Genomic DNA, 27,759 nt, shown 5'->3' with positions numbered 1-27,759 from the left:
TATGTAATTGTTACCCAGAAATGATTTGATATTGAGATTAAAAAATGGCTTTATTGGACATAAAAACAAACCCTACTTTCCACTGAAAAGTTTACAACACATATACTTGAATAACAGTGCAGATGCATTTTGGTAACATAATGATGGCACGAACACTCACTGTTACTTTGCATCAGCATTGTTCTTAAAGTAAAGTTTTTTTTTTGCACAAATGTTCAGTGGAAATTGTTAAAAGTAGTCCTTGTGCATAGATGTGGTTCGTTTAACTGCAATTACTGATTTTTAGTTTGAAATAACATTTCAATTTAAAGAATCTGAGTCACACTGTTGCCATGGAATTGCCCTATATCTACAGACGCGAATCGACTTGGAGTCCCTCCCCGCAGGCAGGTCTGTGAAATTCCTCCAGTTATGTTGTAAACAGAGGAAATGCAGCTTGTTGAAGTTGTGACAGATACACGTTTGACTGTCTTTAGTGCCTTCCAGTAACACATGGTAATGTATTACTTTACTTTCGCTTACTATTTTAGAAAGTAGTCTACTTTAGCTAGCTAGTTGGACTGGACAACTATCTGCAGTGACGGGGGAACCAGAATCTGGGTTTACGGGAAACGTTCTCCTCATAGATTCTGGTTCAAGTGGCGGGTAACGTTAAGTTTGAGAAGGGTCACTCTTTGTTAACTTTGTCGGCAACTCTTTCATTTCTATTTTACCTTGGTGCTAAATATGTTATTTCTGGCTGAAGTGACAAGAATGCTTTATAATTTTAGAAACATGTCGCTACACCCGCGATAACATCTGATAAATGTGTATGCGACCAATACAATTAGATTTATTGTTGGTGCTTTCCAGACAACTGTTAACTTAAACAACAAAAAAGGCCAATGTATTACGTCGGTGATCTTCAGTTCGGAAAGTCGTAACTAGAAAGATGCCAGAGTTTCCCGACTTGCAATTCCGACATCCAAGTAGGAAGGAGGTTCGTTTATTCCGACATCCAAGTAGGAAGTCGAGATTTCCGAGTTCCCAGTTGTTTTAAAAGTGGCATCATTTTTGTTTTGTTTTTTACGTGTTTTGAACTGGAAGTGTCACATGCGGTCGGGTCTAGGCCTAATCATTAGCCCGAACACATTTCTATTGGACAAATTCAGCTAGGTCCCTCTACGTTTTGCAACAAAATCGGCGTAATGAACACGCTTCTGGTTTGATGACCTGTTAGAGGTCAAATAAGTAAAATTAATATTCAGTGATTATTTTCAGGATATTGTTGATTGATTTTGTACAGGAATGGGTTATCACTAAAGTTAACAAAAAAGGTTAGTCTACTACATCTTTAGAAAATGCAGATCAGAACCACATTTTTCATCCAGTCATTACTTTTATGATGACCTGCAACACTGGTTTGCCATTGCATCACAATATTACATTGCAGACCTGTTAGACAATTGCACTACACCACATTGGAATTGTATAATGTTTCACTATCCATGATGGTTAAACTGAGAAGTGGCCTAAACCAGGAAGTGACTTTCAATTGCCAGTTATCTGACTGGGTAAACTTGAAAAACCTATGACCAGGTCGGATGTGCTGAAACCACTGAATGACACGGCCTGATAGGCAGGCCAGCGTTTGTTTGTACAGTCCCAAGAACAAAGATTAGATCACATATCAAGACAGGAAGTGGTTTAGTTACCACACATTGACCTAGTTACTTATGTTATAGTGAAAAGTAATTGTCAAATGACAATATACTCATTCTGCACTTTTCAAACTTTGATGGATGAATTGGGGTGGTAGGAGGTGGAATAATGCTCTGTTACCACATCATATTTAAACATTTATCCTGTTTCCACAATCCAGTAATTGTCTTAAAAAAGTTTGCTTTGTAACTTTTTTTTCCCTTGCAAAGGTTGGTTGGCTCCCTCTTGCTATTTTGTTGCCCTTCAACATCCAAACACTTGCTGATTAGGCTTAGCCTAGTGAAGTGGTCAAAAGGGGTTGCTGACTGTTCATTCAGGTACTCTTCAATAACTTTACCTGTGGTCATAAGCTCCAGTATGACTTTGACCTGAATTCTGGTATTACATTTATTGTGAAATGTATTTTTCTTAATGCACTTACATACACTGCTCAAAACAATTAAGGGAACACTTAAAATAAAACATCCTAGATCTGAATGAATGAAATATTCTTTTGTCTTTACATAGTTGAATGTGCTGACAACAAAATCACACAAATTATCAATGGAAATCAAATGTATCAACCCATGGAGGTCTGGATTTGGAGTCACACTCAAAATTAAAGTGGAAAACCACACTACAGGCTGATCCAACTTTGATGTAATGTCCTTAAAACAAGTCAAAATAGTGTGTGAGGCCTCCAGGTGCCTGTATGACCTCCCTACAACGCCTGGGCATACTCCTGATGAGGTGGCGGATGGTCTCCTGAGGGATCTCCTCCCAGACCTGGACTAAAGCATCCGCCAACTCCTGGACAGTCTGTAGTGCAACGTGGCGTTGGTGGATGGAGCGAGACATGATGTCCTAGATGTCCTCAATTGGATTCAGGTCTGGGGAACGGGCCAGTCCATAGCATCAATGCCTTCCTCTTGCAGGAACTGCTGACACACTCCAGCCACATGAGGTCTAGCATTGTCTTGCATTAGGAGGAACCCAGGGCCAACCGCACCAGCATATGGTCTCACAAGGGGTCTGAGGATCTCATCTCGGTACCTAATGGCAGTCAGGCTACCTCTGGCAAGCACATGGAGGGCTGTGCGGCCCCCCCAAAGAAATGCCACCCCACACCATGACTGACCCACCGCCAAACCGGTCATGCTGGAGGATGTTGCATGCAGCAGAACGTTCTCCACGGCGTCTCCAGACTCTGTCACGTCTGTCGCATGTGCTCAGTGTGCAACTGCTTTCATCTGTGAAGAGCACAGGGCGCCAGTGGCGAATTTGCCAATCTTGATGTTCTCTGGCAAATGCCAAACGTCCTGCACGGTGTTGGGCTGTAAAGCACAACCCCCACCTGTGGACGTCGGGCCCTCATACCACCCTCATGGAGTCTGTTTCTGACCATTTGAGCAGACACATGCACATTTGTGGCCTGCTGGAGGTCATTTTGCAGGGCTCTGGCAGTGCTCCTCCTTGCACAAAGGTGGAGGTAGTGGTCCTGCTGCTGGGTTCTTCCCCTCCTACAGCCTCCTCCACGCCTCCTGATGTACTGGCCTGTCTCCTGGTAGCGCCTCCATGCTCTGGACACTACGCTGACCGACACAGCCACAGCTCGCATTGATGTGCCATCCTGGATGAGCTGCACTACCTGAGCCACTTGTGTGGGTTGTGTCTCATGCTATCACCAGAGTGAAAGCACCGCCAGCATTCAAAAGTGACCAAAACATCAGCCAGGAAGCATAGGAACTGAGAAGTGGTCTGTGGTCACCACCTGCAGAGTCACTCCTTTATTGGGGGTGTCTTGCTAATTGCGTATAATTTCCACCTGTTGTCTATTCCATTTGCACAACAGCATGTGAAATGTATTGTCAGTCAGTGTTGCTTCCTAAGTGGACAGTTTGATTTCACAGAAGTGTGATTGACTTGGAGTTACATTGTGTTGTTTAAGTGTTCCCTTTATTCTTTTGAGCAGTGTAGTTCAAATAAAGGATGTAGAGTAGTGAGACTGGCAGCACAGAGTCTGAGCACTTCAGAGGTAGCCCAGTAACAGTTCTGCTCCGGGGGTGAGTCACTTTCATAGGCAGCCTATTTGTAGGCAACCACCATTTTCTGTTGAACTTAGTGCATTGTTATTGTTTTTTTTAAAACTTTAATGAATGTCTGACTTTACACAGTTTTTGCTTCCTATATTGATTTAGTGTTGTCTATTTTAGTATCTTGCTTAATCAAATAATGTCATACATTGAAGGCCCTATGTTGCCTCCCTGAATTACTTCTGGTTTGATGCAGCAACTTGGAAGATAAGTTAGCTAACTGTATGCAAAGTAGTACAGCAGGTTATTTTCCTAAGTTGACCATTGAAACAAGCCAATAGCTTACAGCAACATTTAGCTTAGACTGTTTGAAATTCAATTGTTATGGAAACTGCACAAGGCATATTCTACCATGTTCTACTTCTCTCATTAGCCTACATTGTAGGTCATAGACTCCTAGATAAGACGCACGGTCTCTTATTCTATACAAAAGAGGGTGTACTATTTGTCATTCATTGCATTGTAAATAGCCTATGTGTTTGAGTTGGCGACGTGTCATCATGCCATGTGGATTGTTATGAGACCACTACATAAGATCTCAAGTTTTCAACTTCCGTGTCAAATATTGTCTGATCCCTGTGGGTCGAGATGCATTCAGGATGATGAGATTCTCGGTCAAGATCATAAACTGAGCATGTCTATTCATGATAGTCGTCACGCGATTGATAGGATTACTGGTCCTGTGCAAAAGAAAAGTGTCAACTTCAGAGCAATGCACAATAAAAAGTATTTCATATTCTATATTTAATAGTGTTCAGAATCTTCTGTTTTTGGCTTTCAGGGTTTAGGCTACAAAGTTTTGTCTTACTTTGGAGTTTTTTTTTTTTTTGTCAACAAAATAACCATCCAAAAATGTTGATGTGGAGCATCAGACATTAAGCTAGTTGGAGCATGAGGAGGAATAGGGAGCACATGTATTCCAGCTGCAGTCTGAAGTGTGTGTGTATGTCTGTTCTCTGCCTGCCCTGCAGTGACTCAGCCTACAGCCTACAGGAGGGGGTCAGCCCCTTTAAGGCAGTCTTCCATACCAGTGCACACAGGAGCCCATATAGACCTAACCGTCGTGTGCCTTTACCAGTCAATATTTCCATGCACGGCCCTTCCAGACAGGCCAAAGTACTCCTCCGGCTCTCAACTTGTCGCCGATCATCAATCCATTCACTCGTGCGTGCTGTGGTCACAATGTATGCCATACCTAGAGAACAGTAGTACTGTGGTCTTTTGTGGACGCACAACACAGTCAACCTTGTTGGATTGAGAGGTCAACAGTCTCCTATGTTGATGCATTGCATGATACTGTGTTGTAAGAATTGTAGGATTCTGTACCATTTGAGGCTTTTGCCCCTGTGGACTGGATGATTAATTCAAAATAATGTCTCTTTCTTGTTAGCCTCTTTACCCTGAGAAACCAGTAAGAATCGGCCCAGCCTAGTGCTAGCATAGTTCCCTTTTGAACTACTCTGATAGAGAGCATGCTACTTCCCACTGATAGGGGGAGGGAACTAAGTTCGAACTTGGGACTTCTGCCATCTGCTCTGTGAATTTTACTTTGTGGGTTTTTCGAAGATGGGCCTAATATCTAGTTACACACTCGGTGCTCCTCTTTGTCCCAGTAGTCTGCCTAAATTGGATCTGTTTGTCTAAACTGTTTATGGGCTCTTCTCTTTAGCACCATTCTTTGTTGTGTTCAAAGCAGGCTAACTCTCTCCTTGTGAGCTATGAATTTTGCATCGCTCCTTCTGGGCTTGTTGTACTGTACGTTTTTTTTTAGTTGGCTGCGTTATTAGACTACAAGTCATTATATTGTATTAAGACCTAGGTTATGTTATCACCACAAAATTAACAACATAAAATGCTATGTGAAGAAACACCATAGTCTGACATGTCACACTCCATCATTCAGAGATTGGGTTATTTTGAAGGGATCCACTTTACCTTTTCTCTCTCGCTCAGAGCCTGGGCTTCATCGACTAATTAAAGAGGCGGTTGCTAAGAGATGACAAGCGGTGACATCGCTGCTGAGAGCCTCTGTGCTGCAGCCTGAACCTGCGTCTCTACTCTGGGTCTCTTTTCTCAACCCCTGTCTAGACCTGACTACACCTGACCCATGTGAAGGAGTAGGGGGAGAGGGAGCGAGAGGAGCCACACCACACACGCCATGGCAGCTTTCACCAGTACCCCCAAAGTGAGATCCAGGAGTGCTCCTCGGCACAGAGACTGGGACCAGAGCCCGGCCGAGTGTGACTGGAAGGACTGTGAGGCTGGAGGCGACGAGAGATCTACAGGACACAGCACCATGCTGGAGAAGACCCAGGACTTCTTCCAGATCTGTGACATCGAGGACAAAGGCTTCATCACCCACCGGGACATGCAGGTGAGATCACCTACTGTCTATGGGGCTCACTGAGTGTGACCAAACCGTCCCATGGGAGTTGACAATTTTAGGCTACACCAGCATTATGCATGTTCCCATCCTTATTACTGTGTATATATTAGTTACCTAGTCATGTATACCCTAGATGTTACTTTTGTCATTATTTCAGAGTAACACATTTCAACTGATTGACTTTTGATATTGATTGACAGTGCAAGTTGTTGTAGTTTTTTAAAACTGTGTTTTGATCCTTCAGAGCAAGAATCAATCATGAGTTGTGGTGGGTTTGTTTGAGTTGCATTCTGTACCATTTGAGGCTTTTCCCACCTGTGGACTGGATGCTTAATTCAGAAGAATAATTAATATTTCCTGTTAGCCTCTTTACCCTGAAAAACCAGTAAGAATTGACCCAGCCTAGTGCTAGCATAATTGCTTCCTTTGACCTACTCTGATAGAGAATACATGGTACTCTGTGGATTAACCTGTGGATGCATCGTAACCTATGCACTAGCTCCCATAGCTAATTGTTGTAATCTAGGCTTTTGTCAGGGCATCTGAATGACTGCTGTTGACAATAGCATACAGTGCCTTCGGAAAGGATTCAGACCCCTTGACCTTTCTCCAAATTTTAGTTATTTTACAGCCTTATCCTAAAATGGATTATTTTTATATCCTCAGCAATCTACACACAATACACCATAATGACAAAGCGAAAACAAGGTTTTTAGAAATGTTAGCAAATTCATAAAAATAATAAATATACAGAAATAGCTTATTTACATAAGTATTCTGACCTTTTGCTATGAAATTGAGCTCCGGTGCATCCCGTTTCCATTGATCATCCTTGATGTTCCTACAACTTGATTGGAGGCCACCTGTGGTAAATTCAATTGATTGGACATGATTTGGAAAGGCACACACCTGTCTATATAAGGTCCCACAGTTGACAGTGCATGTCACAGCAAAAACCAAGTCATGAGGTTGAAGGAATTGTCTGTAGAGCTCACATTGTTGATTGTCAGGTTTTTGAAGGGTACCAACACATTTCTGCAGCATTGACAGTCTTCAAGAATACAGTGCTCTCCATCATTCTTAAATGGAAGAAGTTTGGAACCCCTGCTCTTTTCCTAGAGCTTGCTGCCTGGCCAAGGGCCTTGGTTAGGGAGGTGACTGGGAACCCATTGGTCACTCTGACAGAGCTCCAGAGTCCGTCTGTGGAGATGGGAGAACCTTCCAGAAGGACAACCATCTCTGCAGCACAACCACAAATCAGGCCTTTTTGGTAGAGTGGTGAGACGGAACCCAATCCTCAGTAAAAGGCGCATGACAGCCCGCTTGGAGTTTTCCAAAAGGCACCTAAAGACTCTGAGACAATGAGAAACAAGATTCTCTGGTCTGATGAAACCAAGATTGAACTCTTTGGCCTGAATGCCAAGCGTCACGTCTGGAGGAAACCTGGCACCATCCTTACGGTGAACCATGGTGGTGGCAGCATCATGCTGTGGGGATGTTTTTCAGTGGCAGGGACTGGGAGACATGATCGAGGGAAAGATGAATACACCAAAGTACAGAGATCTTTGAAAACTTGCTCCAGAGCTCTCAGGACCTTAGACTGGGGCAAAGGTTCACCTTCCAACAGAACAACGACCATAAGCACACAGCCAAGACAACGCAGGAGTGGCTTAGGGACAAGTGTCTGAATGTCCTTGAGTGGCCAGCCAGAGCCCGGACCTGAACCCAATCAAACATCTCTGGAGAGACCTGAAAATAGCTGTGCAGTGAAACTCCCCATCCAACCTGACAGAGCTTGAGCGTATCTGCAGAGAAGAATGCGAGAAACTCCACAAATACAGGTGTGCCAAGCTTCTAGAGTCATACCCAAGAAGACTCGAGGTTGTAATCGCTGCCAACGGTGATTCAACAAAGTACTGAGTAAAGGGTCTGAATACTTGTGAATTTTTCATTAAAAAAAATAATTAAAAAAAATTATCAAACATTTCTAAACCTGTTTTTGCTTTGTTAATATGGGGTATTGTATGTAGACTGATACAAATCAATATTAGAATAAGACTGTAATAAAATCTGGAAAAAGGGAAGGAGTCTGAATACTTTCTGAAGGCACTGTACATTATGCTAAATAATTCCAAACCTAACAATTGCAACAAATCCTCCATAGACCCTTTGTTAGATTTGGAGACAACAATCTGGTCATTTCACAAGGCTGCATGTGGAGGACAGGGCCTGCGTTTGCTCCATAGAATTAAATGGGACACTTTTATATCTCTGGCGTGCTCATTAGAGATGATTCTGAGGACGTAGCCTGTATCTATCTTATTCAGGAGAGCATGTGAAAGAGTGACAGGAACCCACGAGACATACGGGCAGCAAAGAGCCACACAGAGCCGTGCTTTGTCATACAGCAACTTCATTTGCGTGACTGTGCAGATCCGAACGCTTCTTACATATTCATCGATGGGCAGAGTATTCCTTTGATCGAGCACTTGTGAGCCCACGCCGTGACGAGAGTCTCAATAGAATAGATCCCTTTGATCCGATGTTAATGGAGATATACAAAAAATGTCCCTATACCAACTCCCCGTGTTCATTTGAGTTGTGAAAGTAATGAATTCAGGCCAAAAAAAAAGTTGTTTGTAATAACGGCAGTGCATAACTGTGTGCACTCCTGTATAATACATTACAATTGTCTGCGTGAATGTGTTATGCAACTGAAATGCATTTCTGCTGGTCTATCCTTATACGACCTGTGTAGAAATGTATTTCTCTGCCATATGCAAGTTGGTTTTAGATGTAGTCGGGTATTTACGATGCCTGATTAGGCTTACCTTGTTTATCCATAAGGGCAAAGTGGATAAAAAAAAGTCCTTTGGAAACGTTATGAACACATACATTTTTTAAAATAAAATAAATACATTTCATGAATGTTTTCTAGCGACTGCCAGCATTACTCTGTTTCTGCTGATTGCACAAACAGCCGTACGATGTTTCTCACACCGTGACCATTAGGGTGGCAGTGGTGTCTCCGGCTGTGATCTCTGTCTGCTGACATAAGGGATGTGTTCAGCACAGATAAGAGAGTTTAACAAGGAGTTCCTACCACAAATTTCACAAGTGATTTCGGTGTAAACATAGACATGCCCAGCTCACAGAGGTGAGGCAGCGGCTTAGGCTTTTCTGCATCGTTGTGGTCTTTACTGCTTATTTTCAGGGTTTCATTTGCTTTCACACACTGCTTGGCCTTGTCGTGTAAATGTCAGTTTGGGCGAATGCTGACTGTTTGTTTTTGACTTTGGGCAGAAATGTTCATTTCTATAATGTTTTGAGTTCAATCTGAACGAATGAATGTCTCAATATAACGTTATATTGAGACATAAAACGTTAATATAAACGTTTTATGGAGCAGCCTGTCCTAGTTGTTAATGGTTCCTTTGTCAAATCAAAATCAAATCAAATCAAATTTTATTTGTCACATACACATGGTTAGCAGATGTTAATGCGAGTGTAGCGAAATGCTTGTGCTTCTAGTTCCGACAATGCAGTGATAACCAACAAGTAATCTAACTAACAATTCCAAAACTACTGTCTTATACACAGTGTAAGGGGATAAGGAACATGTACATAAGGATATATGAATGAGTGATGGTACAGAGCAGCATACAGTAGATGGTATCGAGTACAGTATATACATATGAGATGAGTGTGTAGACAAAGTAAACAAAGTGGCATAGTTAAAGTAGCTAGTGATACATGTGTTACATAAGGATGCAGTCGATGATGTAGAGTACAGTATATACATATGCATATGAGATGAATAATGTAGGGTAAGTAACATTATATAAGGTAGCATTGTTTAAAGTGGCTAGTGATATATTTACATCATTTCCCATCAATTCCCATTATTAAAATGGCTGGAGTTGGGTCAGTGTCAATGACAGTGTGTTGGCAGCAGCCACTCAGTGTTAGTGGTGGCTGTTTAACAGTCTGATGGCCTTGAGATAGAAGCTGTTTTTCAGTCTCTCGGTCCCAGCTTTGATGCACCTGTACTGACCTCGCCTTCTGGATGATAGCGGGGTGAACAGGCAGTGGTTCGGGTGGTTGATGTCCTTGATGATCTTTATGGCCTTCCTGTAACAACGGGTGGTGTAGGTGTCCTGGAGGGCAGGTAGTTTGCCCCCGGTGATGCGTTGTGCAGTCCTCACTACCCTCTGGAGAGCCTTACGGTTGAGGGCGGAGCAGTTGCCGTACCAGGCGGTGATACAGCCCGCCAGGATGCTCTCGATTGTGCATCTGTAGAAGTTTGTGAGTGCTTTTGGTGACAAGCCGAATTTCTTCAGCCTCCTGAGGTTGAATAGGCGCTGCTGCGCCTTCTTCACGACGCTGTCAGTGTGAGTGGACCAATTCAGTTTGTCTGTGATGTGTATGCCGAGGAACTTAAAACTAGCTACCCTCTCCACTACTGTTCCATCGATGTGGATAGGGGGTGTTCCCTCTGCTGTTTCCTGAAGTCCACAATCATCTCCTTAGTTTTGTTGACGTTGAGTGTGAGGTTATTTTCCTGACACCACACTCCGAGGGCCCTCACCTCCTCCCTGTAGGCCGTCTCGTCGTTGTTGGTAATCAAGCCTACCACTGTTGTGTCGTCCGCAAACTTGATGATTGAGTTGGAGGCGTGCGTGGCCACGCAGTCGTGGGTGAACAGGGAGTACAGGAGAGGGCTCAGAACGCACCCTTGTGGTGCCCCCGTGTTGAGGATCAGCGGGGAGGAGATGTTGTTGCCTACCCTCACCACCTGGGGGCGGCCCGTCAGGAAGTCCAGTACCCAGTTGCACAGGGCGGGGTCGAGACCCAGGGTCTCGAGCTTGATGATGAGCTTGGAGGGTACTATGGTGTTGAATGCCGAGCTGTAGTCGATGAACAGCATTCTCACATAGGTATTCCTCTTGTCCAGGTGGGTTAGGGCAGTGTGCAGTGTGGTTGAGATTGCATCGTCTGTGGACCTATTTGGGCGGTAAGCAAATTGGAGTGGGTCTAGGGTGTCAGGTAGGGTGGAGGTGATATGGTCCTTGACTAGTCTCTCAAAGCACTTCATGATGATGGAAGTGAGTGCTACGGGGCGGTAGTCGTTTAGCTCAGTTACCTTAGCTTTCTTGGGAACAGGAACAATGGTGGCCCTCTTGAAGCATGTGGGAACAGCAGACTGGTATAGGGATTGATTGAATATGTCCGTAAACACACCGGCCAGCTGGTCTGCGCATGCTCTGAGGGCGCGGCTGGGGATGCCGTCTGGGCCTGCAGCCTTGCGAGGGTTAACACGTTTAAATGTCTTACTCACCTCGGCTGCAGTGAAGGAGAGACCGCATGTTTCCGTTGCAGGCCGTGTCAGTGGCACTGTATTGTCCTCAAAGCGGGCAAAAAAGTTATTTAGTCTGCCTGGGAGCAAGACATCCTGGTCCGTGACTGGGCTGGATTTCATCTTGTAGTCCGTGATTGACTGTAGACCCTGCCACATGCCTCTTGTGTCTGAGCCATTGAATTGAGATTCCACTTTGTCTCTACTGATGCTTAGCTTGTTTAATAGCCTTACGGAGGGAATAGCTGCACTGTTTGTATTCAGTCATGTTGCCAGACACCTTGCCCTGATTAAAAGCAGTGGTTCGCGCTTTCAGTTTCACGCGAATGCTGCCATCAATCCACGGTTTCTGGTTAGGGAATGTTTTTATCGTTGCTATGGGAACGACATCTTCGACGCACGTTCTAATGAACTCGCACACCGAATCAGCGTATTCGTCAATATTCCCATCTGACGCAATACGAAACATGTCCCAGTCCACGTGATGGAAGCAGTCTTGGAGTGTAGAGTCAGCTTGGTCTGACCAGCGTTGGACAGACCTCAGCGTGGGAGCCTCTTGTTTTAATTTCTGCCTGTAGGCAGGGATCAGCAAAATGGAGTCGTGGTCAGCTTTTCCGAAAGGGGGGCGGGGCAGGGCCTTATATGCGTCGCGGAAGTTAGAGTAACAATGATCCAAGGTTTTACCACCCCTGGTTGCGCAATCGATATGCTGATAAAATTTAGGGAGTCTTGTTTTCAGATTGGCTTTGTTAAAATCCCCAGCTACAATGAATGCAGCCTCCGGATAAATGGTTTCCAGTTTGCAAAGAGTTAAATAAAGTTCGTTCAGAGCCATCGATGTGTCTGCTTGGGGGGGGATATATACGGCTGTGATTATAATTGAAGAGAATTCTCTTGGAAGATAATGCGGTCTACATTTGATTGTGAGGAATTCTAAATCAGGTGAACAGAAGGATTTGAGTTCCTGTATGTTTCCTTCATCACACCATGTCCCGTTAGTCATGAGGCATACGCCCCCGCCACTCTTCTTACCAGAGAGATGTTTGTATCTGTCGGCGCGATGCGTGGAGAAACCCGTTGGCTGCACCGCCCTGGATAGCGTTTTCCCAGTAAGTCATGAACTCGCGTTACGTCGGTTGTGTGAATGCAAATGATACACCATCCTACACTTTATGAACAGGAAGAACATCTGCTCTCCTGTACTTGGGTACATGACCGTCTCTTCTGATACTGTTGAGTGTTCCCAGGTTTTTGTGCTTAGCTGGCAGCTGTTGTACTGTATTGTTGGCACAGGAGGCTTCTGAGGGATAATGGCTCGCAATAACGTCTGGAATTGAGTGAATGGAATTGCGTGAAACGCATGGAAGCCGTGTGTTTTTTGATACAATTCCATTTATTATGTTACTATGAGCATCTTCTCCCCCAATTACGGTGTCCGTTTAACGTAAAGACTCTTGAGTCCTTCAGGTCCCCAGTTGTGTCCATGGCACCTGATTTGTGTTGTGTGTCCTGCTCCGCAGCGGCTCCATGGACAGCTGCCCCTCAGTGCAGAGGAGCTGGAGAATGTCTTCGACACCCTGGATTCTGACGGCAACGGATACCTCACCCTGCAGGAGTTCTCCTCAGGGTTCAGTACGTTGACTATGTCCTCTTCTCGCTTTCTACTGTCCAATGCATGTTGGATGTTCAGTGATTTGTTTTGAAAAACATAACATATACTGTGCTAGTGCAAGCAGATTATGCAGCTCTGAGTAGGTACAGATGCATAGAAAGAGAGGGAGTAAAGGGTATTATAAATCATCTCCTGGACTCTTTATTTCTCCAGGTGAATTCCTGTTTGGCCGAAGGATCTCTGTAACAGAAGGGATGGGGGAGGCCAGCCCCATTGCCAAGGAAGCCAACCAGGGCCCCCCAGACTCCCTTTACCAGACCCAGTGGGAGGAGAGGCTGATGGGCAGCGAGGACGAGGAGGAGAGGCACTTCTGCATGCTCATGGAGAGCTTGGGCGCCAGCAACGTCTTTGAGGAGTGAGTGTCTGTTTTTGTCTGTGACGTTCATACTATGTGAATCTTTGTCCAACCCTCAATAATGCTCTCAAATGACCAGTCTATTCCTTTAGAAGGATTAGATTGATTGAATTCAGCTGTGCAAAACAAAAAGCGCTAAATTGCCGCTCCAAAGTAGTGCTAGCCAATCTGTTTCAATCATGCTTGCTTTGATACTTCTCAAATTCTATAAGCTTAACAAACAAGCATAAAGTCTACAGACATGTTTAAGTAGAAAACAGATGAAATACCTGGGGTCACTGTCGTCTACCGAAAAAACCTCACATTGGAAAAGTTTGTCTAAATTGAGTTGGGTTATTTAACCTTGAACAAATCATTATCGTCACTGACGTTCATGTCTATGGATGTATTCCAGACATTGGTGGGTGCTGGCACCAGTGCTTTTGGCCATTTGAACTCCAGGCATTCAGAGGAGAGAAACGAGAGAGCCGGGCCTCGTTTAATGCATGACTAGACTCACCTTTAGCAAACAAATGTGGCTCAATGAAAGTAAACTGTAGTAGGTGAGGATGTCAACTTGATAGGTACATCCTATTGACAGTCTGCAAACCTGGGTTAGAACCAGAAAGGAATGCTGACAATTTACATCAGATCAATTTGCTTCAACCTCCGGTGTGTTTTCCTGAAGTTGACACGGCATGTAACTCTACTGTGAGAATTGGAAAGTTTCCATATTTGTATAGGAGTCTTATCAGTCAGTCCAAATTTCTATGAACAGAGATCCATCAAACATACATTGTATGAAATCATTTTCTCAATTGGTCTTTCCACATATTGCCCTGCCAAAAAATTACGTAAATAAATGATTCCAGTCATTATCTGAACACTGACGTGAAGACCATGGCACAGACAAAGATTGTGTTTAAACTGTTGTATCAAAATAGCACTATTTTCAACTAACAGGAAATGGGATTTTCTAGGCTAAGATCATCTTGACCCAATGTCAATTTTGCAAGTCAGCACTGCTGCAGGCAGTCCACAGCTACCCACTGCCTGCCTGCCTACATCGTTCACATTGACCTAAAAGTATCATTCGACTTAAAGTATTTATTTTTTCTTTCCCCCACACCAAGAAGTACCTCAGTACAGTTGTTCTACACAGAAACCTGAGTACAGACTGTATTCCAGGTCTTGTCATTCAGACTAATCTTTGTTCTGACCCCTTCCCATCAGCCCTGGTGAGATGCGTAGTCTGTGGGCCCAGCTGAGAAGAGATGAGCCGCATCTCCTGTCCAACTTTGAGGAGTTCCTGGCCAGGGTCACCTTCCAGATCAAAGAGGCCAACCAGGAGAAGAGGGAGATGGAGAGCGCCCTTAAAAGGTAGAAATATCGCCATTCTTCAGGTATTGGTACCTATGTAGAATTTAAGCAATTAGTAGCTCACTGTAGCCTGGTCCCAGATCTGTTTGTGCTGTCTTGCCAACTCAAATAGTCATTGGCTACATGATACAAACAGATCTGAGACCAGGCTAGCTCAATGTTCCTTTACAGATAACCTCTGCAGGAGTAACAAATGGCAAAGTAGCTTGCTGTATATGCTTGCTACGATATGAATGTCATTTAAACCTTTTTTGCATTAGTGCATCTATAGAATGATCATCCCCAGGTATCTGCTTTTTCTGTGTTTTTCTCCCCATTTAAAAAAATATGTTTATTACTAAAGGTATAACTTTTTCTGACTGACATATTTGTAGTCCTTAGTTAAGCCTGCTAAATTCCACACATTAAGAGCTAGTGCTGCCTTGGGAAGGGAGAAGTGTTAAAGTTTTACAGTGTGGGTGGAAAACTTTTAGTCCACTGTTGGGATGTGCCTAACCTCCCAGCTCCAAAGCAATATTAAGTGCTTGTGAATGTGCTCCCAAAACTCTCACTTTCTCCAAATTGTGACAGACAATGATCATAGCAATTTTACTCAAAGGAATACTACTTGACAATCTCTACCTACTGGTTTATTATGTCATGTTTCAACTGAGCACAGCTTAGCTTTTGTACCATAGTGGTGCATTACATAGTTACCCATAGCTGAACAACAACCTGTTTGAGGCCGTTTCTAAGTGAAAGGAATGCAAATGTTGGATGAAGGCTGCTATGGTTGGGTTTTATGACCGGTGGCTCACACTGCAGCTGTTTCAAAACTCGTGAACGTCTTTCTTGCTCTATTCAGAGCTGTAGAGACGCAGGGATTTCAATTTTTTTAATTAAGCTGGCCGGAGTGGTCAGGCCTTGAATGGTTAAGTAATTATAGTTATCCTTTTTGATTTTCAGATGTGAACTACACTGCAAATAATATTTTTTCTGGTACTCATCTGAACCTGTTATTTGTTGCTATGCCTGTTTGGAATGCGTCATACCAGCTTACAGTTGACCTACTGTATGATTTGAAATGGCAGACTGAAAGCTTAACTAAACATTTGATAACGCTTGAGTGGCCCAAGAATGTGCTGCCAAAGCTAATGGAAAACGCTTTATTAGCATTAACAAGAATTCTACATCCGAACAGAAAAGCAGCAACACATGATGACGAGATCCAGCGCTTATATGAAGAAATGGAGCAGCAAATCAAAAATGAAAAGGACAGGATCCTCCTGCAGGTAAAGGAAGAGATCTCCCACTGCATATGCCTTGTTAGTAACCTCAGTTTTGGGGAAGATCCTCTTGCTCTCTTGTTCTCCCTCCCTCCCTCCCTCCCGCTCTCTCTCTCTCTCCCCCCTGTAGGACTCTGAGCGCTTCCTGTCTAGGAGCCAGGACCTAGAGCATCAGCTCTCCAGTAAGGAGCGGGAGCTGGAGCAGATCTTCCAGAAACAGAGGCGGGTGAGTCAGGACACGAATGATGAGTCCTTGATGATCACAGGCAACACACTGATGGGTAGATTTGCACTGTGCAAATCATATTATTTTAGATTTAAATCTAATTTTGGTGACTGAATTGTCACCAGGTGTTATTATTAGTAGACTCTAAGAGTTGTTGCTGAGTGTCTGTCTGCAGCATATTCTTTAATGGAAACTAAGAGCGGATCATGTGTAACCATCACACTCTCACAAACAGAACACCACTGAAGCTTTTAAGACTAATTTGTCCATTGGAAATTAGTCTCATTTTTAATTTAATAGCTTTAATATTACAGATTGTGGCTTTCATCAATGTAATTGTCTGCATCATTTCCACTATATTATTTTCCCCTATCTCCCCTAACTGGAGTAAACTAATTGGCAACAATTAGTCTTACCAGTACTTCTTCATTTGCTTTACAAAGGGGAATAAGGCTTTAGTTCCTACTGTACCCAAGTCACCAAGGCTTTCTCTCAGAGGTACCTGAGCGCCTCTAATTATTGTAAATGTAATTCACATTTCATGTTCCTCTCTGCCGATCATGGAAATAGAATGGCAGAACATTGACTTTAATGGGAATGTCTGTTCTAGAGATTCTATTTCTATGCTGCCAACACAGTCTGTAAAGGAGGCATCCAGATCCTATGCTGGCTAGCCTCATCGCAGTGTCGCTCAATTTAAAAAATCTATTGTTTTAGATCTCCTGTTGGAGCACTTTGGCTTATATATGTAGAACAGTGATAGTAGTGTTTGAGGCTACAGTCAAGATAGCAGCCTTATGAGTGTCTTCACACAGCCCCTGGATTTAATGGATGTGTGTGGGTCAGACCAGGGCGGCAGATATCACTTGTTTCATCTTTTCCATTCATCAATGCTCAGTGTATCGTAGCAATCACACAATAGAGACTGATTGCTAAGGACGATCAGGCTATGATTGTTACTGCATAGTAGTGTCTGGGAAATTGTTTTAAAAGCTGTATATGATCAGATGAAAGTGCGTTTTGTAGGGCGTCTGCTTTTGGCCGTAGTGTTTTGTGTGTTGTCCCCTCTGCCATTCTCCTCTGTGTGACTGTGGCCCCTCTCCCCTGTGTCCCCCTCCCCCAGTTGGAGTGTCAGTGTCGGGAGCTTCACAGCGAGCAGCACATGACCAAGGTAGAGAATGTGAAGCTGAAGCAGACCAATGAGGATCTGGCCCAAGAGCTGGAGCACACCAGTCAGGAGCTGAGTCTGGCCCAGGATCAGCTGGGCCTCCTGCAGGAGCAGTCGTCACGCCTGCACAAGGAGAGGGAGAGGTAAGTCTGCTTGTTTGTGGCTGGCTGTCTGGTCGGCTAGCTGACTGTCTGGGATCCTGATTGGGTCTCCTTTTGAGTCCACAGTACACAAATATGTGGATTTGTTTTCCAACACAGGGAAATGTACCAGGTCACAGAGGGATTGCAGAGAGAGCGAGCAAGCCTGCTGAAACAACTTGACCTGCTGAGGTAAGAGTGGCTGAGTGGAGACAGACAGACACACACTAGGAGAGAGGCAATGGGTTATATCAGTCCAGGGGCCACTGTTCTCCAAATCAATGAGCAAATAGCATACTGTACAATAGTGTACAATGTCATTTTCACTACAAACCAAGGCCACGCATCCATCGAGCAGATAGCAAAGCATATAGCATTGACCTCAGGCAAACTCCTCGAAGCGCTTTATCACTTGTTCTTAGAAAACGTTTATTTTTTGCAATGATTCCATTCCTTGTTATATTGTCTCCAGGGAAATGAACAAACACTTACGAGATGAACGAGATATGTCCTCGTATCAAGTAAGTATTTGCATGCATTTTTTCATTGTCCATTTGTGAAATCCCATGTCTGTCTGCTCTGTTTGATAGATCCAATCCTAAAAATGTGAAAAAGCATGGAACCCAGAAAACATTTTTTTTAATCAAATCCAATTGCAATCAAACTGTAGATTTAAATTTGTTTTGCAGAAACTGAGGAATACTGTTGAAAATCCTGCTTGGAACCCGAGGCCTGGATCAAATACTCTGAATCCCTTTGACAAAAAGGCCTTTAAATGGTACACCGTTTGCTCTGAAATGCTTTTAATACAAATTGAGTGAATACTGTCTGATTCAGTCGTGGAGGCCTTAATTTATACAAATGTTCAATTCACCTACAATACACACTTCAGTATGATTGACTGTAGTTTGAGTAGTTATTAATGGTGAATGATTCATATTTTCTAAGTAGATGGCATTAAAGTAGAACAAAGCACGTGACACAGAATGCAAATGTAGGACAGAAAGCTGTTCAATAGGGCTGCAGTTGTAACTCTGTGCAGAACATGTCCTTACCGTATTTACATTGTTCTGAATATGCAAATGCTTATATAATTATGCGAGTCGTTTCACATTCTACAGCCATACCGTTATGTTCCAAAAAAAAGCAATTGTCAGCCAATTCACATTTGTCTCTCCAATTACCATCTCATCCCTGTCTCTCCAGTGAGGAAGAGGTAGTGCTCCCCCACTCTAAGAAGAAGAGCCCAGGGGAAGTGAATGGCTACAGCCTGGAGGATGTGGTAGCCTCCAAACCCCCCCATATACCCCTACAGAGGATCATCTCCATAGAGGAGGACCACCTACCCCAGCTCTTGCAGGATGACTACCATGCCCAGCTCTGTGAGTGGAGCGAGGAGGCGGAGGAAGACGGGGAGGAGGAAGAACACATAGAGCTGCAGATGAACTCAATATATCCTCCAAGTTCTCTTCCGACTAGGGAGCAGCAGCCAGCTGACACCAGAGAGTCAGAGACGCCTACATCCCCCAGGGGCCAGCCTGTCGGCAAGGAGACCGTGGTGAACGTAAGACTGTTATGCTCAGAGACCAGTTTGATTGGTCATAATGTGGACAGGCTTTGTTTTGTTTCTGATCAATAGACAATGAGAAGGTGTCAGTTGGCCTAGTAACCGTCCCTTTAAAAGAACCTTGCCTTCCTCTTCAGTCCTTCAGGGTTGTTTATAGGTCAGTGTGTTTTTGTTGGTTCTCCTGACCCCATATAGAGAGGGTTGACGGTGGATGTACAGCACAATGTGTTTTCAAAGTCTTGTTTTTCTGTCTGAGCAGACCTGAGATAGAACAGCGGTCACAGGGTTGGGTTTTTCACTTTGAGTGACTTGACCCCACAGTTACCCTGGCAACAGGTTTAGCTACTTGTGTTGCATGAATGTTTCAGGAGGTTTTCATGATTTAATGTCATCTAGGAACTTACTCTATATACAGTGCATTTGGAAAGTATTCAGACCCCTTGACTTTTTCCACATTTTGTTAAGTTAGCCTTATTCTAAAATCTTATTCAATCTACACACAATACCCCATAATGACAAAGCAAAAACAGGTTTTCAGAAATTTCTGCTAAACTTAAATCACATTTACATAAATATTCAGACCCTTTACTCAGTACTTTGTTGAAGCACAATTGGCAGCGATTACAGCCTAGAGTCTTCTTGACGCTACAAACTTGGCGCAACTGTATTTGGGGCGTTTCTCCCGTTCTCCGCAGATCCTCTCAAGCTCCCGAAGCCACTCCTGCGTTGTCTTGGCTGTGTGCTTAGTCGTTGTCCTATTGGAAGGTGAACCTTCACCCCAGTCTGAAGTCCTGATCGCCCTGCAGCAGGTTTTCATCAAGGTTCTCTGTAATTTGCTCTGTTCGTCTTCCCCTCGATCCTGACTGGTCTCCCAGTCCCTTCCGCTGAAAAACCTTACCACAGCATGATGCTGCCACCATGCTTCACTTTAGGGATGGTGCCAGGCTTCTTCCAGATGTGACGCTTGGCATTCCGACCAAAGAGTTCAATCGTGGTTTCATCAGACCAGATAATTTAGTTTCTCATGGTCAGAGTCCTTTAGGTGCCTTTTGGCAAATTCCAAGCGGGATGTCATGTGCCTTTTACTGAGGAATGGCTTCCGTCTGGAAACTCTACCATAAAGACCTGATTGGTGGAGTGCTGCAGAGATGATTGTCCTTCTGGAAGGTTATCCCATCTCCACAGAGGACCTCTGGAGCTCTGTCAGTGACCATCAGGTTCTTGGTCACCTCACTGACCTAGGCCCTTCTCCCCTAATTGCAAAGTTTGGCCGGGTGGCCAGCTCTAGGAAGAGTCTTGGTGGTTCCAAACTTCCATTTAAGAATGTGTTCAATGCTGCAGATGTTTTTTTTTTTTACTTTTCCCCAGATCTGTGCCTCGACACAATCCTGTCTCGGAGCTCTACGGACAATTCCTTCGACCTCATGGCTTTGTTTTTGCTCGGATATGCACTGTCAACTGTGGGACCTTATAGAGACTGGTATGTGCCTTTCCAAATCATGTCCAATCAATTGAATTGACCACAGGTGGACTCCAATCAAGTTGTAGAAATATATCAAGGATGATCAATGGAAACAGGATGCACCAGAGCTCAATTTTGAGTCTCATAGCAAAGGATCTGAATACTTACGTAAACAAGATATTTCTGTTTTCCATTTTGTGCAAGTTCTCCCACTTAAGATGAGAGGCCTGTAATGTTCATCATAGGTACACTTCAACTATGACAGACAAAATGAGAGAGAACAAAAACAGAATCAGATTGTATGATTTTTTAATGAATTTATTTGCTAATTATGGTGGAAGATAATTATTTGTTAAATAACAAATAGTTTATCTCAATACTTTGTTATATACCCTTTGTTGGCAATGACAGAGGTCAAATGTTTTCTGTAAGTCTTCACAAGGTTTTCACACACTGTTGCTGGTATTTTGGCCCATTCCTCCATGCAGATCTCCTCTAGAGCAGTGATGTTTTGGGGCTGTTGCTGGGCAACACGGACTTTCAATTCCCTCCAAAGATTTTCTATGGGGTTGAGATCTGGAGACTGGCTAGGCCACTCCAGGACCTTGAAATGCTTCTTACGAAGCCACTCCTTCGTTGCCCGGACGGTGTGTTTGGGATCATTGTCATGCTGAAAGACCCAGCCACGTTTCATCTTCAATGCCCTTGCTGATGGAAGGAGGTTCACTCAAAATCTCACGATACATGGCCCCATTCATTCTTTCCTTTACACGGATCAGTCGTTCTGGTCCCTTTGCAGAAAAACAGCCCCAAAGCATGATGTTTCCACCCCATGCCTCACAGTAGGTATAGGTGTTCTTTGGATGCAACTCAGCATTCTTTGTCCTCCAAACACGACGAGTTGAGTTTTTACCAAAAGGTTCTATTTTGGTTTCATCTGACCATATGACATTCTCCCAATCTTCTTCTGGGTCATCCAAATGCTCTCTAGCAAACTTCAGACGGGCCTGGACATGTACTGGCTTAAGCAGGGGGACACGTCTGGCACTGCAGGATTTGAGTCCCTGGCGGTGTAGTGTGTTACTGATGGTAGGCTTTGTTACTTTGGTCCCAGCTCTCTGCAGGTCATTCACTAGGTCCCCCCGTGTGGTTCTGGGATTTTTGCTCACAGTTCTTGTGATCATTTTGACCCCACGGGGTGAGATCTTGCGTGGAGCCCCAGATCGAGGGAGATTATCAGTGGTCTTGTACGTCTTCCATTTCCTAATAATTGCTCCCACAGTTGATTTTTTTTTTTTCAAACCAAGCTGCTTACCTATTGCAGGTGCATCAGCTAGGGCCATGTCATCGTTTTAGTATACCCTCTCCCAGCATATGTCGACTTGGATAGCCGCAATCTGAAATATCTTGCTTATTACTTAAGTTAAGTTAACTTAAGCACAAAAGGGAGTATGGCAAAATGCAATGAAACTTATAGAATGACCTCTTCCCTCTGCTTTATCTCTCTGTGTTGTTTCCAGGAGGTTGCAGCACCACCCCCGGACCGCCTGTTTAAGATCGTGCTGGTAGGGAACTCTAGCGTGGGGAAGACCTCCCTCCTCATGAGGTTCTGCGACGACTGCTTCTACCCAGGCACCTCTGCCACCGTGGGTGAGTAGTGGCTGGCCTCTCCAGGGTTCCTTTTCTACTGCAGAGCAGGATTTTGATTAGGCACCAACGGAACAAAGTGGATGGAAACCCGGGAAGAACTACCTGGACTTAAGAATCTCTAGTTTTATGTTGCAAACTGTTTTGATACGGTGTGGTTCTAATCAACATGACCCAGGGCAGAGCTGAGCCCACAGACATGTGGCTGGCTGACCTCACCCTCCCTCTCACACCTCATACTGGCTTTACTCATTAAGCTCTTTTAAATGCTGATTGCTTACACTGTGGAAGGCCAACTGTTGTTGATTTTGCACTACATAGGCAACAGCCTAAGCGGATAAACCATATTGTGGTACTGTTGTATTGACTGACTTGCAGTCACACAGACCATAACTGGATACTTCCAATTGGCCTTTCTGTTGTACAGTAGATTTTTACACACCCAAACCTAGTTTGTTCTTTGACTGACTTGCGAGCATACTGAATTATTCAGAATCCAAGTATGAACAGCTCATGAACTCTAATCTCCTCTCTATTTAGACCCTGTTTGGAAGCACACAAAAATGATTTGATTCTGAAAATAGTCATTTTTAGGAGAGAGTCAGATGGATTTTGAATTGTATGGTCCCTCTAGAACAATGGGCAATATACTCTCAACTCTCATTGACACAATTGTGATGCAATCATTGACAAAAAAAACATGTTTCTCCTTTTCTATTTGAGCACAGGGGACAAATATTGTTGGTTGCAACCATCGATGGGAGTAACATTTCAAAAACTCAGAAGGACATATCCTTTTGAAGTTCCTTGTTCTACCAGAGTTTGCCCGGAAATCAATTGTTGGTTCCTTTCAACATTGTTCAACCTTTTCTATTTTGCTAGAAACTCAGCACTTCTACAAATAATACTGACAGAAAATTACAAGAAAAAATATAATTGGAAGGAAAAATCTAGTAAATTACTTGGGTGACTTAAATCAGAGGAATATTATCTTGCCCATCCTGCATCAACAGGCATAGACTACAGTGTGAAAACGATAACGGTGGACAACAGCCAGGTGGCGCTGCAGATGTGGGATACAGCAGGACAGGAGAGGTGGGAGCTTGACCATATTAAGTGAATTTACACGCATTCAACTTTTTACCTCCGCAGCTTTTGTTTTGCTACATGCAGTTATGCTGTGTGGCACATTGCTAATGTCAGTGAAGTGAAATATTACTGCAGTGCTTTTTTCTTTTCTTTTTTTTTTACAGTATTTTCTAATGAGACCATGTTGCACATGACACTTGAAAATAGTATCTAATGAGACAACATTTTTAGTATAAGATCAAATTCCATAATTTTGTTATGCTTGAGTATAAGGTACAAATGGGGGAGTTCTCAGTTTTCCTTCTCCACCCCTTCAGGTATCGCAGCATCACCAAGCAGTTCTTCCGCAAGGCTGACGGTGTGGTAGTCATGTATGACATCACTGATGAGCAGAGCTTCACTGCTGTGAGACAGTGGCTGACCAGTGTACAGGTAAGATGAGCCCAAGCACTTCACTGCTCACCTCTGAAATAGCAGGCCTACACATACAAGCTAAGAGAAATGTAGATCATACGGAGAGCCTCCTCCTGCTCAATAGCACATTCCATGTAGGCTTACAGAATATTTTATATACAATATCAGCTCAAATGCGCTAATTATTGTAATTCTTACTGGATATTTGTAAAGAGGCACGATACAAGTTACAATCCGTAACGATAATGAATGGTGTGTCATGTACTACCGTTATTTGTCCGTGACCTTGCTCAGTGTAACACTGATGTTAAAAACCTGCAACGCTGAATGCTGCTCACCCACAGGGTATCTGAAAGAGACCGCTGAGGTTCTAGCCCTTAATGGAGTGCATCAGTGCCCAACATCTCCATCTCTCTTCACAGGAGGGGGCCGGCGAGGATATTTCCATCATGCTGCTGGGAAACAAAACGGACAAGGAGAGCGAGCGGGAGGTTCAGACGAGAGTAGGCGAAAAATTGGCCAAGGTCTGTCTATCGGCAATTCCCTGGGCATTGTCTTCAACCCACAGGCTTCTCAGTACCCACAGCCACAAAGTAGTAGGCCATCTTCTCACTGAATAAGAAAAAGCAACAGAAAACCGTTTTATTTTTTTTAACAAGATGTGTGTTGGCCTTAAAGGTCTAGGAGTTTTTTGTTTTTTTTCATCCCTCTATAATTTTGTATATTTGTATATTCATTTTTTTCCCCTTTTGGGTCTAGTTTCTATGGTGATAGATAATTGCTAAGTACCTTAGATCAGTCGAGCTGCTCTTATTTTTCATTTTGCTCCAATGGCCGTTAGTCCAGACAATGATTACCTTTAATGTTACTAAACAGGCCTGAGTAGGAGGCTGTGTGGAAGAGGAGAGCATGATCAACCTACTACAGCCAGTTCCAATCAGAGCACTCTACTGTACATCCCATTGACTTCCCGGTCTTTCATTTGCTAATGACAGTTATGAAATCTCCTTTGCAGGACTGCCAGTTGATTTTCTATGAGTGCAGTGCTTGCTCTGGACAAAACGTTGTACACTCTCTGGTACATTTGGCAAGGTGAGTTAAGTTGAGCGCTGTGTGTGATTCTGCCCAGCGTTTTAACAGGACATAAGTCTTACTACTTCCACCTCTTACTATTGTCTTAACATGACTGTTTGTCATTTCAATGTTGGCCATTAGCAAGGCTATACAAAGGGAAACACAAGCTTAATACTGTCAGGCCAAAAATGTAATAACTGTGCTTGGGCTTCATCCAAGCTTGGCTTTATGTGGTTTGCAGTGAAATCTGACGCTCACTTTAGGCCAAATATGTCGGTGTGTCTGGAGGTACAAAAAACTCTGTTGATATTAACAAGTACAGGGAAAGAAAGGAAAACAATGACCAATCGTATCATTCCTAAATACACACTTAACACACATAATAAACAACTTTATTCTAGCAGTTAATGCTCCCAACTTCAATAATAGTATCGGAATCTAATGTTGTGACATTTCTTTAGTCAAGTCTATTGCACTGTAATTTATGTTGGGTTCTCACACTCGGTAATAAACAATTAACCTACAGTGTGTGACTTTGGCTCATTTCTGAATAAAATCTCTTCTGTGTCCCCTAGAATTCTGAAAGAGCAGGAGGACAGAGAGAAAGAGAAGACTGTCCAACTGGTAAACGGCTCTTCACATAAGAAGAGGTCCTGCTGCTAGCAACAAGAAGGCTACTAGCTAGCTTCTATCTTCACATAAGAAGAGGTCCTGCTGCTAGCAACAAGAAGGCTACTAGCTAGCTTCTATCTTCACATAAGAGGTCCTGCTGCTAGCAACAAGAAGGCTACTAGCTAGCTTCTATCTTCACATAAAAAGAGGTCCTGCTGCTAGCAACAAGAAGGCTACTAGCTAGCTTCTTATCTTCACATAAGAAGAGGTCCTGCTGCTAGCAACAAGAAGGCTACTAGCTAGCTTCTTATCTTCACATAAGAAGAGGTCCTGCTGCTAGCAACAAGAAGGCTACTAGCTAGCTTCTATCTTCTCAACACACAAGGTGATGGTGAACTCACCTAATTAAGTATACAGTATATTCTGACTAGAGTTCCTTCAGAACTCAAAGATCTACAGCACTATACCTCTCACTGTCACCCAGTCCACCTACGGTGTGAACACTTGTTTCTTGAATCTGTGGTTTAAAAAAAACAAAAACACATCTTTGAGGGGGTAAAAAAATAAACATGTCTTAGCATTTCACACAATGAAAGGGCCAGGGTAGGTGCTGACACAGCCATACATGGATAATGACATTTTTAAAACGACAGTCTTGCACTACAATAATAAAATATAGATTTTCCTTAATGACAACTTATTTTTAATGAAAATGTATTTTCAACTAGCTAAGTCAAAACCAGTAACTATACTACTTTTATATTTAATTCAGTACAGTTTACACTGTCTGACAAATGTACTGAAAAAATAAAAGTAAACCTTGTTAATAGTTGGGTTAGGTTTTGTGAAATCTGAATTTCATTCAGGACCAATTTAACATTTTCCAATAGTAGGGAAGGGTTATAACATTTGTCAGATTTGGACATCATCTCAGATCAATTTGATGAATAGATTAGCTTATCCCTCAAATGTAATAAGGTTTACTGTGTTGTATATGTAATGTCGGGACGATTTACCAGAAGTCAACTACAGATGTGGGATCCTAATTCGACCAGTATTGTCGCAGCAAAATAATCCTGCAGCAACAGGATTTGAATGTTTAGTCCATTAACTTTTCTGCCGACGTAATGTTGCTAGATTAGGCTACATGATTAGGCTACATGAAAAGTGCAATACTGTTAATATAATGTGAGTTTTTAGTGAATCTGTCAATTCTGGGGCACAGAAATTCTCAGCAACAGCAGTGATCAAGTGAAGATCCTACATCTGTACGTGTCTAGAAAGTCTAATTGGCAGCTTCTCCTTTTACACAAATGTTTGTTTTACACTTTGCATTGACAGTGGAAGGTAGTAAAGCTCTGACATACTATACCTCAAAGCGTTTGCATATAAACCGTCACCACTATTTAGCTTTTTTATGTAATTGGCACAGTTATTTCTATGAATGAGTTCTGTTGTACTGTAGTTGTTTGCTTAGTTTTGCCAAGAGATTTGCCTTCTCTTAGATGTATTTGTTTGTGGGCGCACTAAAACAGTTCTCCTAATAATTCCATAAGAATGTATATTGTGCCAAGTATCCTTGAACAAATGTTCCATTTGAAATCTAACACATTGCAATGTATGCCATCACTGTACCTGTAAAGTACCTCAGATACCGATAGATACGTATGAGAGACTGGAGGTATCTTTAGATACGTATTGTACTGTATGTGTATGTTCTGTGATGTTGAAGGATACTGAGATTGTAATTTGGAGCCTTCCGGTATAGAGAGTATTCCTTATGTATTTGACAGTGTGCCATAGCGCCATGACTACTCTAAATGAACCAATTCAGTTGCATTTGCTACTGGGCCTGTGTTCTTGCACAATAATGTATGTGAAAATGTAAATACGAAAAATGTTGTATGGTTTCTCTGAATAATAAACAGATATTGTATATTTCAGTGATCTTTTAAATGAGATAATCTAACAAATTAAAACACCACTTCCTTGAAGTAGGAAAGTGGATGCAATTGTGAAACTTGAATTTCAGATGCCACCTAGTGGACAATATTGATCTTGAGCGATAACTTTTATTTAACTGTTACATGATGGGAGGTAAAATTAACAATACAATACAAAGCTTGAATATAACTATTTTTCAACTCAGAATTGTCATACCAAATTAACACACACAGCACAATTTCAGTAGCTG

General features: G+C 43.0%; 1 protein-coding gene across 3 annotated transcripts; it reads left to right on the top strand.

Annotated features, from left to right (window-relative positions):
• Positions 1-111: 111 nt before the first annotated feature.
• cracr2aa (calcium release activated channel regulator 2Aa) lies at positions 112-27,503 on the top strand. Of its 3 annotated transcripts, none has more exons than XM_046310855.1 (18): positions 112-390; positions 5,862-6,147; positions 13,036-13,147; positions 13,341-13,542; positions 14,755-14,901; positions 16,082-16,172; positions 16,297-16,392; positions 17,516-17,703; positions 17,821-17,892; positions 18,173-18,221; positions 18,390-18,478; positions 18,907-19,264; positions 22,250-22,379; positions 23,390-23,471; positions 23,783-23,897; positions 24,302-24,403; positions 24,895-24,971; positions 25,529-27,503. In XM_046310855.1, exons 2-18 carry the CDS (start codon positions 5,932-5,934, stop codon positions 25,614-25,616), a joined length of 2,214 nt encoding a protein of 737 aa, XP_046166811.1. In that variant the 5' UTR covers positions 112-390; positions 5,862-5,931; the 3' UTR covers positions 25,617-27,503. The 3 variants fall into 3 exon arrangements, with proteins under 3 accessions (XP_046166811.1, XP_046166804.1, XP_046166820.1); XM_046310848.1 differs by having other exon boundaries at positions 113-495; XM_046310864.1 differs by lacking the exon at positions 112-390 and adding an exon at positions 3,671-3,743.
• Positions 27,504-27,759: the final 256 nt, after the last annotated feature.

Source organism: Oncorhynchus gorbuscha, linkage group LG02, assembly GCF_021184085.1.
Source record: "Oncorhynchus gorbuscha isolate QuinsamMale2020 ecotype Even-year linkage group LG02, OgorEven_v1.0, whole genome shotgun sequence".
NCBI classification, from domain to species: Eukaryota; Metazoa; Chordata; class Actinopteri; order Salmoniformes; family Salmonidae; genus Oncorhynchus; species Oncorhynchus gorbuscha.
The sequence above is the reverse complement of the archived record's forward strand: the minus strand, read 5'-3'. Positions and strand labels throughout refer to the sequence as shown.

What these genes read in the sequence shown, in the direction of transcription:
- cracr2aa (XM_046310855.1), top strand. Translation starts at nt 5,932, where the DNA reads ATGGCAGCTTTCACCAGTACCCCCAAAGTGAGATCCAGGAGTGCTCCT. An exon ending in TCACCCACCGGGACATGCAG is followed by an intron (nt 6,148 to 13,035) that starts GTGAGATCACCT and finishes CCTGCTCCGCAG; the next exon opens with CGGCTCCATGGACAGCTGCC. An exon ending in GAGATATGTCCTCGTATCAA is followed by an intron (nt 18,222 to 18,389) that starts GTAAGTATTTGC and finishes TTTGTTTTGCAG; the next exon opens with AAACTGAGGAATACTGTTGA.